Source organism: Echinops telfairi, unplaced genomic scaffold, assembly GCF_000313985.2.
Source record: "Echinops telfairi isolate 266 unplaced genomic scaffold, ASM31398v2 ScPeMD7_4;HRSCAF=17, whole genome shotgun sequence".
Lineage (NCBI taxonomy): Eukaryota > Metazoa > Chordata > Mammalia > Afrosoricida > Tenrecidae > Echinops > Echinops telfairi.
Window position 1 is genome coordinate 13,181,017 of NW_022103900.1, and position 16,181 is coordinate 13,197,197.

The window sequence follows — 16,181 nt, forward strand, 5'->3', positions numbered from 1 at the left end:
CTTCTAAGAAACATTCTGGCTATCTTTCTTCCAAGATAGATTTGTTTATTCATTTGGCAGTCCACAGTACTTTCAATATTCTTCAACACATTATAATTCAAATGCATCAATTCTTCTTTTATCTTCCTTCTTCAATGTCCAGCTTTCACATGCCTAGGAAGCAATTGAAAATATCATGACTTGGGTCAAGCAAATTTTACATAATTGTACATGTCCCAATCAAGGTCCCATCCTGCTTTTATAGTCCTACTTGTAACTGTGATGTATTGATCTGCCACCAATCATGCTTCTGTGATGATTTCCTTCCCCTTCTCGTGTCCTTTGGAAAGCTCTGCCTCAACAAACCCTTGGACACTATTATTGCCTCGTGTTAATGGTATCCCTCATCTGGATGATGTGCCTTTGTCTTGTCTTTGTCTTGTTTAAGACCTAACACATGTTCTCCTTAAATTATAGTGAGAGTTCTTTTGTACCCTAAAACATACCCCAATCCCTGTCTGATATACATACACCACCATCACACCTAGCATATGTTTACATAAAGGAGGTGGCATCGTTGCTGTAGTTCCTTTGTGAGACTCCAGCTCAAAGCACTGGAAGTCTCATAAAGTATAATTAGTTTTTAGATTAAGGTAGTATAGGAAAAGAATTTCAAATAAAAAGCCCACAGAATATCTACAGGACACCATCAAAAGTAGCAGAAAATTTTTCTCACCCTTTCAATGGTACTCTAGTCTAAACAGGTAGAGAGAGCATTTTATGGAGGACTGAGTAGTTAAAGTACCCCTTATTTAGAACTGCTGGTAATTAGGGACTCAATAAATAGAGGTTTTTTTTAAAAAAAGCTTGTTCTATAGAGTTAAATGTTAATGACTTAAGTAAACATGATTTAAATTAGTTTATAACAAATTCACCAGAGGTACCTATGTAACTAATTTTGCAATGTCCAGAATGTATTGACTCTCTACATCTAATTCCTCCCTTTCTTCTACCTAGTATACACTATTGACTGATTTTTATTTCCGAAGTTCAAGTCTGATTGGGTTCCTTTTCCTTGGAAAAACCTTCAAAGGCTCCCTAGTTGATATTAAATATAAGACTCAGACGAATATGTCACTGTCCAAATTTCAATTCCCATACCTTCTAGATCTCCCTATATTCTGATGAAACTGAACTAACAGATTTCCTAGAGCTCGAGCTCCTGTATTCATACTTTAGTATGACCTCCTTTTGTCCCTAGCATAAATCCATGCTGTTCCTTGTGCTAGGGGGAAAGAATATCAAACTCACAGGGAGGTACCCTTCAGTTGGTTTTAAAGACCTCAAAAAGATGGAGATGAGTCAGGCACTATCCAGGGAAAAAGGCCTTGCTTAGGGTGGCCTCGGGGAAAAGAGCAAGGCACAAGTCTTCCCAGAGGACAGGCTGTTGTGCTGGATGGCCTAAGGAGTTCTAAATGGGGGCTGGCTGAGAGATGAGGTCATGAGGGGTTGGAGAGGCTCGAGCCAGCCAGAAGACTGGAGGGAACAGTATGCTCATTGGCCAGGATGCAAGGCAGTTATGCTAGTCTTTGTGTCTAGAGCATATAATTTCAGTTATGCTAGCCTTCCACACCTACAGCATATGACTTATGTGCTGGCTGATAGAGAAGGGGAGCTGGATGGGCAGTCTGGGGGTCAGGTGTATAGAATGCACACCAGCTGGGAAGCAAGGTGCCCAAACAACCTGCTGTGAGTCAGCAGGCCAGTCAGGTGAGAGGGAGGGTTAGGTGGCTCATAAGCATGTTTATCCTTTCCTCTTCCCCCTGCTGCCCCCATCATCTCTGGACCTGAGGGTGGCGGGGGGAGGGGGGGGGTTCAGGTTACTTATCTTTTGAGTCATTCTCCATGATTGTTTGCACCACACTTTCTCTTTCTTGATGTTTTGCTCTTGGTTGTTGGAGAGGGATTCATGCACCATGTGATCAGTCAGCCATCTTCAATCAGAAGTCCATCTTTCTTCTTTTGATGCTTCCTGCAAATAATCATTCAATATTTGGCCCATAGAATCTTTCAGTGTTGCAACTTGTGTCTCGAATTTTTTTTCTTGAGTTCTTTCAAGTTAAGATGTGCTAAGAGTGCTTTTCCTTTTTGGTTTTCTAACTCGAGGTCTCCGTACATTTCATTGTAATACTTTATTTTGTCTTCTCAAGTTACCCTTTGAAAATTGTATGTTCAGCTCCTTTATTTCATTTTTTCCTTCCATTTGCCTTAGCTACTCTACAATTAAGAGCAAGATTCCAAGTCTCTTCTGACATCCATTTTGATCTATTCTTTCTTTCTTGTCTTTTTAATGACTTTTTGCTTCCTTCATTGTGGTGGTTAGAACTTCTGACAACTAGAGGTAGCAGGGTGAAGGTAGAGCAGTGGCCAATCTGTCAATCACTCTGCCTGTATAATGACACCTCCCTAGGAGAGTAGCCTGTTGAATAAGAGAGAGATCCATCCGGAGCAAAGGTTTCTTTTGCCCTTTTTCCTTCTGCTGGATCAGGATCCTGTGTCTCGTGTGTTGATCTATTGTGTCGAATCATCAGAACAGAGAATCATAATCCCTCAAGTGAGTCCCAGACTTGGGCTAGTTTGCAGACTCACAATCCTTTGAATGAATGGGGAGGCCAAGTCCCTTTGAGGAAAGACCTCACTACACCACCAAAAGTGTATACTCTTAGTCTTTCTCCTAGTCCTCCCCAAGGGGATCTTTGGCCTTTCCCAAGAGTGACTGTTCACTGGGGGAAAGGAAACATCAGACATTTCATAGATTTCTGGACACTGAATCTGAATTAAAAGCCCCCCAAACAGAGTGGATCATATAGAGGACAGGTTATTGTTATGTATATAATTCACAAATCATATACTCTAATAATTCAATCATGTTTAAGATGGGTTATACAAGCATCACCACAGTCAAATTCCCTTCTTGTACCCATTGTTATTAGCTCTTCATTTCCCCCAAACTTCCCTACCACACCCTCAAAGAACCATTAATCCAGTTTTGGTCTCTTTAGACCTATTCTCGATTTTGTATACAGGAAAAGAAATAAACAAACAATAAAACAAAACCAGCAACAATAAAATTACAATTAAAAAGTAACAAGGAAAAACATCTCAATTGAAAAGAAAGCAGAAAATATTAAAAAGCAAAACAAATTAAAAATGAGTCAAAGGGGCAATCAAATGATAAGGTGACAATTTTTAGCCTAACTGTATCTGCAGTAATCCAGTTTCCAATGTCCTACATGATAGCAAGGTTATTCACATCTATGGTCAGAGAGGATTCACCAGATGCTTAATCCACATGTCGGAGGACAACTTATTAAGAGAGCCCTAGGTGAGGTCCATCTCACAGTGGATCCAGTGGGTCCTGAAACCCATCCTGTAGTAATTTCCTCAATACCAGAGTGCGTTATTGGACTAGACATACTCAATAACTTGCAGAATCCCACTATTGGATCCTTGAGATGTTTAATATGGGCTATTATGGTAGCAAAAACCAAGTGGAAGCCATTAGAACAGCCTCTGACTAGGACAATAGCAAACCCAAAGTAACACTGCATTCCTGTAGAGATTGTAGATATTAGGGCCATCAGGACTTGATGGATATAGAGATGGTCATTCCCACCACATCCCCATTAATCTAATCCATTTTTCCTGTGCAAAAAAACCCAAAAAAACTAGATGGGACTGGGTGAATGACAGTGGATTATTAAAAATTTAACCAGGTGGTAACTTCATTTGCAGCTGCTGTTCCAGATGTGGTTTTGTGCTTGAGCAAATTGACAGATCTGGTACCTGGTATATGGTTATTGATCTGGCCAGTGCCTTTTTCTGGATTCCAGTTTCAAAGGACCATCTGACAAGGGCAACACTACACTTCTACATCTCTCACTCAAGGTTGTCACCTCTCCAGAGCTATGCCATAATTTTGTTCACAGGGATCTTGATTGCCCTTCCACAAATGTCACCCTAGTCCATTACATCAATGGCATCATGCTGATTGCACCTAGTAAGTAAGAAGTATCAATGCCTTTAGACTGATTGGTAAAACATCTATGGGCTAAAGGGTGCAAAGTTAACCTGACAAAAGTTCAGGTGCCGCCCACCTCAGTGAAATTTCTATTGGTGTGCTCTGTCAAGATATTCTTACTAAAGTGAAAGAGAAGTTATTGCATCTAGCCCATCCTACAACTAAAAAGGAGGCACCACACCTGGTAGGCCCCTTCTGATTTTATTTTATTTATTTATTTTTCCCTTCTGACTTTAGAGACAATTTATTCCTCATTTGAGTATGCTATTCCAGCCTATCTATTAAGTGACTCAAACTATGACAATTTTGAGTGGGGCCCAGAACAAGAGAAAGCTCTGAAACAGGTTCAGACTGCCATGCATGCCACTCTGCCACTTGAAACACATGATCCAGCTGATCCAATGACACTTGAGGTGTCAGCAGTGATTAGAAACACAGTTAGGACTCTTTGGCAGGCCCCAATTGGTGAATAATAGCACAGAGCCCTAGTATTTTGGAGCAAAGCTATGCCATCCTTTGGCAAACAACTTACCCCCTTTGGAAAAACAGCTTTTGGGGCCTTAGTGGAAATTGAACTTCTCATCATGGGCCACCATGTAGCCTGAACTGCCAATCATGAATTGGATGTTGTCTGACCAATAGTCATAAAGGTGGATGTGCACAGCAGCACTCCATCAATACATGGAAGTGGTATGTATAGGACTGGGCCTGAAGGTACAAGCAAGCTCTACCTCCACATTCAAAGCCAACCACATAATATCTTCAAATACATATCTTTCCCCCTTTCCTCTGCTTTCATTATCACATCATCTGACACTCTTGCTCCCTCTTTTATGTCTGAGGACCATAATGATTTTACAGGGTTTATCCTGACAATCCTAAGGAGGACTTGAAGCACTTGCTAATAAAGATCAAGGACTGCAATCTTCAATACAGATTACAACTCAATGTAAAGAAAACCAAGATTCTCACAACAGGACCAGTAGGTAACACCATGATACACAGAGAAAAGTTTGAAGTTGTGGTAGTTACATAATCTGTTGTCACTTTGAGAGGATTCAGAGTGAAGGGATGGACGTTAGCCTGTCGATCAGGTTGAAACTTGATGACTTCATTTGGAGGTCCTAAGGAGATAGATAGCTTACTACAGGCAGAAGACAGGCTCAGTCCCTGATAGACATTCTTGTTGACAAGTCACATGAAGAAAGGCTGATGGCAGCCAGAGCCTCAGTGCTGGAGAAACCACATGGAGACCTCCGTCAGCCCTGAGATGTTTCCACCACCACTGGATCCACAAGTATTTCCACCCACTGGCCTGCAATCTTCCTGCATTTGGCATCATTGCATGTCTTACGTTGAGTCTGAAGAGGACTCTATAGATTGGTATCAAACATATTGGCTAATATTGGACTATGGACTTGATCTGGACTGGGTTGGGATGTTTTGTCAATATTCAAGTGCTCTTGTATATAAAGCTCTTTCTGATACACACATGAACGTCTATGAATTTGTTTCTCTGGTCAACCCAGACTAACACTGAAGTTTTCATGGATTTTGTCTTACTTGGCCACAATCAATGCTCACTGAAGCAATAATCAAGAGATCAAACGACAAATTGCATTGGGTAAATCTGCTGCACAAGACCATTTAATTGTTGAAATGCAAGGATGTTTGAGAACTAAGACCATGGTATTTTCAATTGCCTCATATGCATATGGAAGTTGGACATTGAAAAGGGGGACCAGTGCAGTATAGCACCGATGAAACATACAACTTTCCTCTAGTTCTTTAATGCTTCCTCTCCCCACCATCATCCTCCACTATCATGATCCCAATTCTGCCTTATAAATCCGGCTAAACCAGAGGATGTACACTGGTACAGATAGGAACAGATAAACCCTTCAGGACCAAGAATGAAAGTAGCAAAACCAGGAGGGGAAGGGGAAGGTGGGGGAGAAAGGGGGAACCAATCACAATGATCCACATATAACCACCTCCCTGGGGGATGGACAACAGAAAAGCGGGTGAAGGGAGACAGTGTAAGACATGGGGAAAAAATAATAATCTATAAATTATAAAGGATTCATGAGGGAGGGAGAGGAGGGAGGGGAAAATGAGGAGTTGATACCAAGGGCTCAAGTAGAAGGAAAATGTTTTGAGAATGATGATGGCAATAAATGTATAAATGTGCTTGTGATAAGAGTTGTATGAGGCCCCAATAAAATGATTTTTTTAAAGGGGGACCAAAGAAGAATTGAAAAATTTGAATTGAATTATGATGCTGGTAAAGAATATTGAAAATACCATGGACTTCCAAAAAAACCAACAAATCTGTTTTGGAAGAAGTACAGCCAGAATGCTCCTTAAAGGCAAGAATTGGGAGACTCTGTCTAATGTACTTTGGACATAAATTTCAGGAGAGACCAGTCCCTGGCAAAGGACAGCATGCTTAATAAAGCAGCAGGGCAGCAAAAAAGAGGAAGACTTTGACAAGATGGATTGGCATCGTGGCTCTATCCTTGAGCTCAAACAGACGAGCAATTGTGAGGACGGCGCAGGACCAGTCATGTTGTACACGGGGTCACTGTGAGTTGGAACCGGCATGAGGGCACCTAACAAGAACAACATGCTGACAATTCAGGTTCATCTCCCCATCTCAAAATTCTTACTTTGATCACAGCTACCAAGTCCCTTTTTGCTAGGCTGAGTTCTCGAGAGAAGCAAAACCGGTGACATATATATTGCTGCTGCCGTTGGGTATCATTGACTTGATTCCAACTCATAGCTACCCTGTGTACAGCAGAATGAAACACTGTCCCATCCTGCTCCATGCTCACAGTGGTTATGTTTAAGCCCACCGCTGCAGCCATTGTGTCAATCCCTTTAATTGAGGGTCTTCCTCCGCTTGACTGCCTGTCTGCTTTATACGCACACTTTATACATGTTTGAGCCCACTGATAGAGTCACTGTGTCAATCCATCCTGTCAAAAGTCTTCCTCTTTTTGTTCCCCTGATACTTTATCAAATATGATGTCTTTCTCCAGTGACTGGTCTCCTGACAGTATGTCCAAAGTACATGAGACTGAGTCTCCCAAAGTACACGCGCGCGCGCGCGCGCGCGCACACACACACACACACACACACACACACACACACACACTCATACACACACATACATATAATCATATAAAGAGAGTGGCTCACAAAGCTGTAGAACCAGTTCAGTCTAGTCTGGTTCAAGACGGTGTTAAGTTGGAGGTTTTTTCTGACTTGAATAGCTACATGCACCAGTGAACCAGGAAGAGAAACCAGGAAGCAAGAAGACCACAGGCTGGTGGAGACAGAGATAGATGAGTTCATGGTTAGTGGGCAGTATGATATGCTGCTGATAGCTCCCAGGGGTGTAGGATCCATGGGCCAAATTTGAGATCTTGACCAGCAAGAAGTAAGCTAGCTTCCCCACAGTGCCAACTTATAGTAAGAGTAGGCTAAATCCCCAATGAAACTTCCTTTCAATTGTACCACGGCTGTGACCAGATTAAGGGTGGCATTCCACCCTCTTCTTCCCACAACTGCTTGGCTGCTTACAGAAGATCCCATCAGGGAATTGACTACATTAGAGAACACATCATGAAACAATCCTGGCAGGAGTTATGAGCATCATGTAAACCCTGTACTTCAAGGATGAGTCGTTCAGCATGATTCTAGGCAATGACGGTGACCTCCCCAACCTCCTTCACACCAAGTACCCACAGCTCCTGCTGGGCATTTGAGGTATTTCTGAGAAGACCACGACTGTGGGAAACAACCAGAAAGAGAGTGTATGAGAACAAACTCTCAACGTACATACATTAAGGAGGCTGGGGCTTCCATGGAGGGAGACCTTCATATTCATGGGTTGGAGATGTGCTCCAGTCTCATTCTCTTAAGGAAAAGTTATTTCCCTCAATGTCTCCCCATACTAATGCCAATTTTGTAGTGCTGTTTGCAAGCACAAGGTCGCTTATTGTATTCTTGAAGCTTCATTGCTTGAAGGCTACTTGCCTGAAGGCTGTCTGCCATCAAAAGCAATCAGACCCTCTTCTCTGTCCCACCCTAAGTAGGACCCATTCCCTTCTGATAAGGATCATACATTATCCCCCTTAAAAGAGTTCAAGGACACCTAAGGTCAAGCCAGCTCAGAGACAACTAATGTTAGGCTGCCATCTTGACTCTGAAGCCCACCCATCTTATTGTGTATGTACCTTCCTGTCACCTGTATGCCTCCCCTTCCTATTGCATGTTTACCCCTAGCTCGTCCCTCTTCTGTTATGTGTATCTTTCTAGTATAACCCCTTCCTGTTACCTATGTGCTTACCGTGGCTTGCATGCCTGAGATTACATAAACTCTTGTGAGAATCCATTATGATCTCATTCTGGTTCCAGTCTACATCAGAAGAGGTGAGCCCTTGTATGCCTTGTGTTATGTCTCTTTAATGTACCCCTCAATTACACAACTGTTGGATCTCTCTCTGTATCTAGATATACCTCGGTCCTTGGCTACGTGCGAGAAAGAATTCACAGCGAAGCCTGGTTTGTGATCCAAGTGAGTTTTATGAGAGGTAGAAGAAGTTTCAGGTTTACACAGGCACCCATAAGACTCCTCTCGAACATGCAGCCTGCCTGGAAGCTACTCGCAGAGTCACGCAAAGTGTCTCAGGCTTCTCCCAAAGTTCTGTCGATCGACTCCTGGCTCCTGCCTTTTCAATGATTTCATGGGGAGGCGTGGTGGACGACCCCATTGGCTGAATTGAATTCACCTGGCCTAGGTGGGCCAATCCAGGTGCAGCACCCTCCCATGCCACCGGCGGGAAACCTGAACCTCTGAGCAAGTGCAGTGTGCCACTATTTTGTTTCCATAGCTTGGCCCTCTGGGCATGTGGACATCGCAGCCCTATGCTAGCCTACCTAACACAACCACCCCCTTAAGACCCATCTGGATAAGGGGCTGGTCCTCACACACAACCAAAATCCACAACCTATACAAGATGAAGTTCAATTGTGTCCTCAAAGTGCCAGCCATCAACATCAATGACTGTCAGCAAGAGCAAGTTTGACAGCCTCTAGACTGCTGGGAATCCCTCATTGATGGCATCAAGCAGGCTACAGACATGATAATTGTAGACAAAGTAGCAAGTGGTAGCAGGCTACGGTAGCAGGCCCAGGGAGATTTCAGGGCTCATGGTATCATCAATGAGATTGACCCCATCAATGCACTGTAGGCCACATGGAGACCTATGAGGTAACCACCATCGATGGAGCCTGTCAGGAGGGCAACATCTTTGTTACCACCACGGGCTGTGTTGATATCATCCTTGGCCGGCATGTTGAGCAGGTGAAGGATGACGCCATTGTGTGCAACACTGGGCACGTGGATATGGAGATTGATGTTGAGTAGCTTAATGAGAACTTTGTGGAGAAGGCCAACATAAAACCTCAGGTGGACCACTCCCAGCTGAAGAACAGGTCCTGCATCATCCTCCTGGCTGAGGGCCTGCTGGTCAATCTGGGCGGTGCCACGTGCCACCCCAGCTTCCTGATAAGCTGCTCCTGCAGGTGCTGGTGCCGATAAAACTGTGGACCCACCTGGACAAGTACCCTGTTGGAGTCCACGTGTTGTCCAAGAAGCTGGATGAGGCAGTGACTGAAGCCCACCTAGGCAAGCTAAACGTGAAGCTGTTTAAGCTGACTAGTAAGCAGGCCCAGGAATTGGGCATGCCGAGTGATGGCCCCTTCAAACTTGATCAGTACTGTTACTGAAAGCCTGGTCTGCCCCTCACCTTCCAACTGATTCCAACTCTCCCCAAGAAGACTTGGCACTAACTTGAGATTTGTTTGTCATTGGCCCCAGCTTTGTCCCCTCGCACTGTTCCCAGTGTGGCAAGGGGCCTGGAGAAACCCCTCCTAAGCCACTGAGCATGATAGAAGGAGTTGTGAGGGAGACACCGCCAGGGAACCGTGAGCTCCGGGGTCACTTAGTCTTTAGGCGGGAGTCGGCAACAGTGGTCAAGCCCATGCACGTTACATCTAGTCCTCACCTGGCATTAGGGTCTCACATCATATTCTTGGTTGACAGGCTGAGTGGTTCCATGGCCTATGACTGGTGAAAGGGAGTGCTTGCTCAAAGGCAGGGTGGAGCTGTGAGAGTTTGAATATGCCTAAGACTCTGCTTAGTGTCGGCCATCCTCATACACCTCAGAACAGTGAGGTAGCTACTTCTTGTCCTTATTTTACAGGGATTAAAATATATTTGCTAAGGGACGGCCGAGAGAGAAAGAGAAGCAACATCTAGAGCAGTGGTTCTCAACCTTCCTAATGCCGCGACCCTTTGATAGTTCCTCATGTGGTGGTGACCCCCCAACCATAAAATTATTTTTGTTGCTACTTCATCACTGTCATTTTGCTACTATGATGAGTCGGGTGACCCTTCTGAAAGGGTCGTTGGACCCCCAAAGGGGTCATGGCCCACAGGTTGAGAACTGCTAATCTAGAGGTTAAGAGGGGGCAGAAAAACATGAAAATAGAGGTAGGTCTGCCCCTGCTTTGTAACATGCTGGTTCCTGTCACAACTCCCAGTCAGAAAAAGATTAATTTGGTCTACAACGCGTTAAAAGAGAACAGGAATGTGGGCTAATAATAAGAAAGTTGGTGCTTCAAGGAAGCAAAAAAATGAAAGCCAGGCGAGTAGGGCAATTGGATTCTATGATGTCTTCTCCACGGCTTTTCTGTTTCTCCTTCAACATACACTTAAGAGTTTGTGAAGAGGTTCTTATACTCAGGTGACTTTACTTGTGGTTCTACTTATAAATGAATGGTTGCTCCATCTGAAGTCCTTTCCAGTGGTGTCCTGAAGTACAGCTGTGGTCATGTGACATTGCTTAAAATACTCTCCCATGGCAGCTGGTTTGTTTAACTCACCCCCAGTGAATGGGCGGGGGTAGGTATGTAAAGTGCACAAGACTAACTTTGGGATTGGTCAGTTTTGCCACTCTGTTGCGTATAAAAGTATGCCATCTACCTCAGAAACAGGATGAAGAGCCCTGTGACCATTAAGAAATACAGCCACCAGGGCAGTACAGGGGAGGTCCTGGCTAATGTGTCCGATGCAGCAGAGGCACCAGAAGCCATAGCACGGAGACCCAAGAAGCAGGGAATCAAGTGACCTTGTTGGCGCACAGAATGAGGCGGAAGAGACCATGTGGCTGAGATGCTGAGTATCAGAGAGAGAGAGATGCTTTCCAGCATAGCTAAGCAGAGGCACTTCAGACAAAGGACCTGCGGCTTTAACATTTTGTAACCTGTTAGCTCCCCTGATAATTCCCCTAACATGATATTGTCTGTGAGTCCTGTGTGGCCATAGCAATCAACCCCAGCAGAGAAAGAGAGTGTCTTGGGAGGGATGGTTGGTGTCAGAACAAGATAAAGAAGGATTGTGGGTAGAGACATGCTGGATCTTTGATTAATAGGAATGATTCTTGGGCAGTTGGATTCTCCTTCCCATTAGTGAAGCTGAAGGCCAGTGGAGGCTCTCACACCATTTCCTCAGGAAATCTTTCCAATGGACAGAATGTTTAGCCGGATGTTTGCTTAACCCATTTCCATGGAAAGAGAGATGACCTAATATAAAATCCATACTGACTCATAGGCAGGGGCTAATGGGTTAGCCAGCCCATCAGAAACTTTGGAAAAAACAAGATTGAAATACTGGGAACAGAGAGGTCAAAGAGGGGAATGCATATAAAAGAGTTTCTTCGCATGGGCACAGAGTGAGAAAATATGTGTCTCATATAACCCCTATCTATCCTGTGGATGTTACCAACCTCTGTCCAACCAAAATGCTAGGTTTTGCTCTAGGTGTGGTGGCAAGTATAGAGGTCAAGAATGAACTCAACTATTTGAACTTCACTGATCAAAGTTGATGTTGGAACCCTCATTGCTAAGTCTCCAGCTGACAGAGCCAAGGCCATCACTGGTCTCGAGTTATGGTATAATTCACAGTTCCAGCTCACTCAGTCTCTAGGAATACTATTAACTCCCTTCCTTAACAGTAGGGGGTGGGTCTGGGGGCACTTGCAAACACAGCACTGAGAAAACTTGATGGCCAAGATGAAGTGGGAAATGAAGAAACCAAATTCACTGCCACCAAGTCGATGTAGACTCACAGCAAGCCTACAGGATGGGTTAGTTCCGAGACTGTAACTACTTATGGGAATAGAAAGAGCGATCTTTCTCTTGTGTAGTACCTAGCTGGTGGTTTCAAACTGCTGACCTTGTGGATCACAGCCCAATGTGTAACCACTCTACAAGGACCAGGGCTCTTTGGTAAATAGAAGGAGAATGAAGATAAAAAAGACTATGATAGTTGAAACTTTTAGTTTCTTTTTTTAATAAATCATTTTATTGTGGGTTCTTGTAGCTCTTATAACAATCCATACATTAATTTTTAGTTTCCTTTAACCTTGGGTGGAGATACATGTAATATAGAGATTATGGGAGAAGGGTATAAAGTGGTTGGTGGAAGACTTAATGAATTCAGTTCAAGCATCTGAATTTGAGTGTGAACAACTGTTTTCAGGAGCAGCTAATGGTCAAGGGGGAAAGGATCCCTGAGTGTCTAAGAATGGTCTGGAGATAAAAGGTGAAAAGTTGAATTCATCCAAGCCCGGTGTTAATGCCTCCTAGGACTGTGTGTTTGTAATCATTTGTTTCTGCTTACAGTGGGGTCTTGTTTTCAGCCTAATGAACAATCTGAGAAGAACTTTTAGGATGCCTTGGTACTTAAGAGAGCAGGTGCCCTAACCAACTGCTTCCCTGTGGATTCTGTACCCAAAGCACCAAGGCTGGGCACTCACCTGCCACCTCCCACCTCTAACCCCAGCTCTAGAACAGTTTGGCATGCTGTAGTCATGCCCATTTGTGTAAAATGAATGGATACATAGATGAATGCTGTGGGGGTAGGGGTGAGGGGGGACAAGCGAACTAACAAACCAGGGGATACAATGGAGAGCTAAGGAAAGGGGAAGCCACACACACACACACACACACACACACACACACACACACACACGAGCTTTCCTTTTCAGAGCCACTCTCCAAGACTGGAAGGTCAGAGGCCTTGCTGTAGAATAAGTTAGTCCCTGGACTCTGAAGTCAGGTTCCTCCACCTTCTGACTGCTGACTTAGCCTCTCTGTGCCTCTGCTTCCTCCTAGTGAACGCAGAGTTGCTGCCTAGGGGAGTGCGGGAGAAAGAAGGGCAACTTCCACTGAAGTGTCCGTCTGATTATTTTTGGCGTCTTCATGAGAAAGGAAACGCCCAGGACAGAGACTAAATTCTGGGACTTACCCTCTAAGTGCCATTCAAAAGCGAACACAAGCCTTTTTTTTTTCTTTCTTTCCTCTTTGCTTTGCAGACTGCCTTAGGCATCCCATTTCCCCCCAACATAACTTCTCACTGGCCCAGGAGTTAGCCCGTGGACCACAGCGAGCTGCGTGAGTTTGCTACGCCCCACGCCCACTCAGGGCCTCTGGTCACTGTCTGTCCGTCTGTCCGCACCAGGTTTCGGGCTCTGAGAATCAACGTGCCTTTCAGCATAGACGCATCCCGCACCGTGAGTCGCTGAGCCCTGGTCTCCAAGTTCACAATTGAGCAGCCCCTCCCCTCCCTTCCCGGGTGTCCACGTTGGCCCCCACCCAGCCCAGCCCCCAGGGTCGCAGCACCCAGCGCTCCAGGGCTGCAGCCCAGCGCTAGCTCTGTCTGGGGTAGGTGCCTCTAGGGCGCCCTCCGGCCGGGATGCCAGTGTCCCACGCCCGGTGTGACTTCGCCCGCGGTCACCCCCGGGCCCGGCGGCGCCTTTACACGGAGCGGGCTGGCTGCTCACTAATGTTTAACCTCGGGCTGAAACTTGCAAGCGCAGCGACTCCGCGCCGCTAGCAGCGGCGCAGGACGCCTGTTTCCGCGGCTCGCCGGACTTGGACTTGCCTTCCTTCCTGCTCTGGAAAGCTCCTTTCTGGGGACGCTCGGACCATGAAGGTAAGTACCTAGCGCTCTTCACACGCCTCTAGCCCCAGGGTTACTTCATAGGTGCCGTTTCGCCACCGGTTCCCCAAGTTCACCGGGCTAGGGACTCTCAATAGGCAAGGAGCCCCAGGGCCTTTCTCTAACAGGTGGAGGGGATGTCCCAGGGCGCTCTCTCGCGCGCGCGCTCTCTCTCTCTCTCTCCCAGATGAATTTCTTCTAAAACCCACATACTGAGACTTGGAGAATCAGAGAGCCATGCACAAAACGCAAGACCCAATCCTCAGGTGGCCTCAAGCAGGCAGGCTGGACTAGAGAAACCATTGTCTGTGTTCAGAGGCCACAAATTCAGACACAGGGCTTTCTACTCTCGAAGAGTTAGTCTCTGAAACGCAGGGGTCTTTCTAAGCTGCCCTAGAGGGTCGCTAAGAGTCGGTGGCAGTGAATTTACAGGCAGCCCTTCCATGCTACACTAATTGCACACCAAACCCTCCTACAGCCTATGCCCTTCTTCCTACACACTCCCATCTGCAAATCCTACTGGAGGGCAGCCTGGGCTCTAACTCTCTTATGCAGACTCCGGCCAAATGCTGCCCTCTCACCAGGCACGCTCTGACCTCCTTGCAGACGCTGTGGAAGATCGTCCTGGGGGTGCTGGGTGCGGCTGCGCTCATTACCATCATCACCGTGCCCGTGGTTTTGCTGAACAAAAGCAGTAAGTTTGAAACATTCCACAAAGACCCTCGGAAGTTGGAATCAGATGTACGACGCTAAGGGACCGAGGGATTTTGCTGGGCACTGAGCCCCGCCTGGGTTGCAGCTACAAGTGGTGTGGGGTCTGGATTCACTTTGCGGGAGAATCTGTACAATATTTAGTGTGTGAGCCTCGAAACCGCCACGTTTTTGTTATGTCTAACAAATGTATACTGCCTGAAATGAGGAGGACGCCTGTGGATGGCTGTTTATGGAATTTAAAATTCACTGTTGGGTGTGTGATTCCTGGAAGAATAAGGGGTTGTACATAAAAATCCCAAGTTTACCAGGAAGAATGTCTCAATCGGAAGAAAAGCTGGGGAAAAACCCTCAATATGTGGTTTTGAGAAACATCAGTGTACAGGGAACCCTGGCTGTTTTCATTTGATTATGATGGTTGGATGGCTATGATGCAGGGGAACAACTATTTGGCCATTTGAAAAGTATGACAGAGAAAAATCATAACATTGGCATGCATGCCAATATTCAGAGAGGCCCGAGATCAGCGCTTTTGGTGGATGATTTTCATTAAAGTACTTTCAGATATTATAGCTTGCCTCAATGTTCCCGTTTAGTCTGTGCTCTTAATTGAAACCATTCAGCTAATGGAATGCACACTATTTAGTGGAAACACTAGTTCGGGTCTCCTCGGGGCCCTCCTTTCTTTTAAAATATGTATTTTCATGTTAGGTGTACAATTTCTGGATTGGTCAGCAAACAGAAACATTCTCTCTCTGGATGGTTCAGATGTCCACTTAGGGTTGACACACTGAGGGGCTCTTTTTCTGATCTTCCAGCAATGGTTCAGAATTAATACCAGTATTCCCTGGCACCAACCAGCTGCAAATTGAGTCCTACTCTTGGCCACCCCACAAGCATCAGAACAGAACCGTGCTCCCTCCAGTTCCCAATGTCTCGGAGATTGCCAGAATTGTCTTCTGAGTCACTGATAGTTGGACTCCAACCTGCTGGTTTGGGGTTAGCAGCCAAGTACTTTAACCTTTCTCACCCCAGGGACTCCATCCCTGGTGGAACTATCAAACCCATGCTTGTCCTGAGACTTCAGGACCAGGGCAGAGGTGACAAGAGTTGAATAATAAAATGAGTTGGCCGATTAATAATTACATTTCTTTACTTAAGAAAGCCGTGCTCTCATCATTTTAGACTATTAAAGGTAGACTCCGTCCACTTGTATTTGGCTCCTTCTTGCAAGCTATCAAAATAAGCCCTTTGTGGGGAGGAGGGAGAGCTAAAGTGACTTCTTGTGTACTCAAATAACAACACACCTAAAACCCGGTGGTGAGAAAGAACAGG

General features: G+C 45.3%; 1 protein-coding gene and 1 pseudogene across 2 annotated transcripts in view; both read left to right on the forward strand.

The window, feature by feature from the left end:
* The first annotated feature begins 7,734 nt into the window (after positions 1–7,734).
* On the forward strand, positions 7,735–9,859 carry LOC101649712 (annotated as a pseudogene).
* A 4,048-nt stretch (positions 9,860–13,907) lies between these two features.
* Positions 13,908–16,181, forward strand: part of DPP4 (dipeptidyl peptidase 4) — a 105,543-nt gene continuing 103,269 nt past the window's right edge. For both annotated transcript variants that reach the window (XM_045299455.1, XM_045299459.1), the window contains exons 1-2: positions 13,908–14,129; positions 14,742–14,829. In XM_045299455.1, coding sequence (XP_045155390.1) covers positions 14,124–14,129; positions 14,742–14,829 — 94 coding nt within the window. In that variant the 5' untranslated portion in view covers positions 13,908–14,123. The remainder of the gene's footprint in view (positions 14,130–14,741; positions 14,830–16,181) is intronic.